This window comes from Poecilia latipinna, unplaced genomic scaffold, assembly GCF_001443285.1.
Source record: "Poecilia latipinna isolate Pla-1442-1.1 unplaced genomic scaffold, P_latipinna-1.0 Scaffold1291, whole genome shotgun sequence".
Lineage (NCBI taxonomy): Eukaryota > Metazoa > Chordata > Actinopteri > Cyprinodontiformes > Poeciliidae > Poecilia > Poecilia latipinna.
Genome location: NW_015113907.1, coordinates 173,989 through 177,481, shown reverse-complemented (window position 1 = coordinate 177,481; position 3,493 = coordinate 173,989). Strand labels below are relative to the sequence as shown.

Genomic DNA, 3,493 nt, shown 5'->3' with positions numbered 1-3,493 from the left:
GTCATAACATTTTATTCAAGCCTTAAATAGATATGTGAATACTCATACTGACTGTGCTTCTATTTATGTCCACCTTGGGGACACTGGAAGCGGTTTCTTTAGAAAAACCTAAATACTGGAAACTGCTAACCAGTGATTAAATGCGCTGGTACATAATGGATTCAGGTTTTGACTAAACGGATGAGCAAGCATTGACCCAGAGCCTGAATTTGTTTCGTTTGTAATCAGATAAAAATCTTCTTTTCAAACAGTGTTTTGCTCCAAACTGTACAACCTTTTTCTTTCCTGGTTTTCACTGCAATTAAATGTAAAATATTGTAGATCAGAGAGTAAATGAAAACTGGTTGAAAATGGGGGTAACTTTTCTAACTGAATTTCTTCTGACAGTAAAGCTTTATAAGTTATGACTATTCCTTTGTTTCTGTTGTTTTGTTACTACTTAATCTCCACAAAAGCCATCGAATAAACACACAAATTTTAAAGTGACACTTTATTTAAAATTTAAGACATTTTGATGAAAAGATTTTTGAAGGCCATGCAACGTGGAAAGAAAAATAAGTTAAATTTTGATCGATTCTATGTGTCTTGCGGCGCCTTCTTTTCCTGCACGTTAAATTCTGCTTCGTACATTATCTGCTGGATCTTCATTTTAGTCTCGCACCTTTTCTGTGGGGCCAGTCTCTTCAGAGCTGGAACGAAGCTCAGCAGAAACAGCTCGTCCTCGTCCTGCCGCATCCTGGCGGGGCACGGCCCGCCGCCTTCTTTCACCGGCCACTTATTTGACAAGTCTGTACTTTGAGGGGACGCCGACTCTGGCAACAAAGTCCGTTTCCGTCCAGTGGTGCTGGTGGAGGCTATCTGGGAGACGGGGGGCATCTTGGCCACCATGGCCAGCTGAGTCAGCTCTGTGTCCTGAGACAACGCAGGAAGCTGCGTTACGAAGGCCAGCGGAGCTTTTTGCTCGGACGGACTCGTAGAAATCTTTATAGAAGTCTTGGTCGACTCTGACGAAGCGGCGTCTCCCTCAGCACTCCCGGATTCGTGGTCAGGGTTGTTGTCACTGTTGCCACAGATGTCCGTCACTCCCACTCTGGATCCGGTGAAGGGGGCGATAAAGTTCATCAGCTGTCTGTACTTCCATTTGCTTTGTACAAACTCTCCCTGCTTTTTGCCTTTGAGCTCCATCCGGACTTCCTTCAGGTAGCGGTCTCTTAGGTTCTTCCATTTCCTTTTGCATTCATGGGCTGAAAAACAAGATTTCAGAGTGTAAAACTGGAGCAATTTTCAATTTTCTGAAGTTCACAGTCAACGCAACAGTCTACCAGGACATTTTAGAGGACTCTATGCTTCCTTCTGCTGAAAGATTTTATCTAGATGCTGACATTATCTTCCAGCAGGACTTGTCTACTGGCCACATTGCCAAATGTACTGAAAGTTGGTTCAACCTTGGTGTCACTGTGCTTGATTGGTGAGAAAACTGCATTGACAGAAGCCTGTCAGTTTTACATAAATTAAATGTTTATCAATTGATCTTCAAAATTACACGCCATAAAGGATGGAAGTATTTAACTCTGTAATGAATTAATGAGTTTCATTTTCTGAAATGAGAGAAAATATCAAACTTCTTATGTATGTTTTTATCACTTTTTAGATGTTTAGATCAGGACTGCCGTAAAACACCTTAATCAAACTGATGTTTCTGCTTGTGTAACCAGAGATTAATTTGGTTCAGGTGTGTTGGAGAAAGGACACATCTCGAAGTTGGAAAGTAGTAAAGTGCCTTGATTGGATCAAACCCTATTAATGTGTTTAGAAGTGCCTGGTCAAAGTTAAAATCTGTATTAAAAAAAAAAAAAAAAACTTATCCCAATCTGACTAAATGTAAACTTAAGAATTGACAAAAAAAAAAAAAAAACCATCAATTTCTACAAGTGCAAATCAGGCTCTAAAGGTTGTTCTCAATATGTTTTAGGGTGAAAAAAAAATAAAACCGTATTTTTTTTTCATTTATAATTATGCACTAATTACATTAAGGTTTGTGGGTATAATGTGAAGAAAACCTTGAGGTCTGAATCATCTGCAAAGCATCTGTTTGACAAGAACAATCAGTTTCCTTTCAAAGATTTTAAGGCTAATTAATTGAAAAATAATTACATTTGCTCCAACCAGTACAGAGAATAAGTCTATATTGGGTGTTTTTATTTATTTGTTAATATTAAGTAATAAAAACCTGTATGTTGACTAACCGATGTGTAAAAAGTTTTTCAATTTATTTATTTAGCAATATTCTAAAGTTCGATCTTCAAAAATAAATAAAAAGACATTATTAAAGGCATTTTTGTGTATGGTAAGTATATCTCAGTTTTGCACTCTGCTGCCTTTGACTTTGCGCACTTATTCTGGGTTGGGGCCCTGCATTTGTCCCGCACCGTGTGGCATGTTTAACAAACCGAAGAGCTGCTGTGAACTTTTACGGCTTTTTCAGGAGCATTTTTTGCTTTTCCAGCCTTTCTAGCACATTTTCAGCAAAGAAAGTGCCTAGAATCGCTCGAAGCTCGGAGAATGCTGCGTGTCCATGCCGCTGAACAAGTTCAGTGCCGCGGCTAGCTCCGCGGTAGAGGCACGCCGCGCCGCTCCGCTTCGCGCAGCGCGGCCTGCGGCGTGGAGCAACGGCTGTCACCGCTAGCACGGCGCGCGCGGCTGCATCAACGTCAAAGTGGACCTAGCAACCAGGATAAACGCCTAAATCACAGCAAATCGCCAAGTTCAGAAGCGTGAAATACTTCTGTGTTCCGTAAACAACTCGTGCCTGATTAGGCTCCCGACGCAGATGCGGCTAAGCAAACAATAACTGGGAGGAAAGTTGCGATAAACAAATACTCACATGGGTAACCAAGTGCCATACTGATGTTTCTCCAAGCGTTTATACGACTTTCAGTGCAACGGTAATTCGGTAAAGTGACATTGTACAGTTCCGGGTAATTAAATACAGCTAAAATTAACTTATCTTCCATTTTGCCCTTGTATTTTCTGTTTCTGCTACTGTTGCGCGGACGCGGAAGCGGCAAGCTCCTTCCGCCTTTTCCGCCCTTGCTGCAGCTGCTCCAACGCAAGTTATCGCGAGTGGCGGACAGCGTGCCGCCCGTGTCGCTCTGCCGTGTGGACGTTACAGTGTTCTGACACAAGGGGGCGCACCAGTCAATTATCTTTTAAGCTAATACTGTTTTACCCAGAATACACACTAGCTACACTAAATATTACAGAAATTAATTATGGATTTACTGCATATAAGTTAAAACTTTACAGCGGTTTATGCTTCTTTTTTTAATTACTAACTAAATGTTTCAGAGTGGTCTAATAGAAGATATATAAAATGTTGAAAGTGGAAATTGTTTTTAGTAATAAATCAATTTTTCATTTCTAAGTGGGATTATACTCTGTGGGTCATAAACTGTAGCTGAAAAAACGATTCTTTCCTAACATTCTTCTGGCT

General features: G+C 40.6%; 1 protein-coding gene across 1 annotated transcript; it reads right to left on the bottom strand.

Moving 5' to 3' along the window:
* Positions 1 to 486: 486 nt before the first annotated feature.
* On the bottom strand, positions 487 to 3,154 carry LOC106961364 (transcription factor Adf-1-like). The gene is made up of 2 exons (XM_015055048.1): positions 2,885 to 3,154; positions 487 to 1,244 (listed from the first exon to the last, which is right to left on the bottom strand). Exons 1-2 carry the CDS (start codon positions 3,012 to 3,014, stop codon positions 577 to 579), a joined length of 798 nt encoding a protein of 265 aa, XP_014910534.1. The 5' UTR covers positions 3,015 to 3,154; the 3' UTR covers positions 487 to 576.
* Between the last annotated feature and the right edge of the window lie 339 nt (positions 3,155 to 3,493).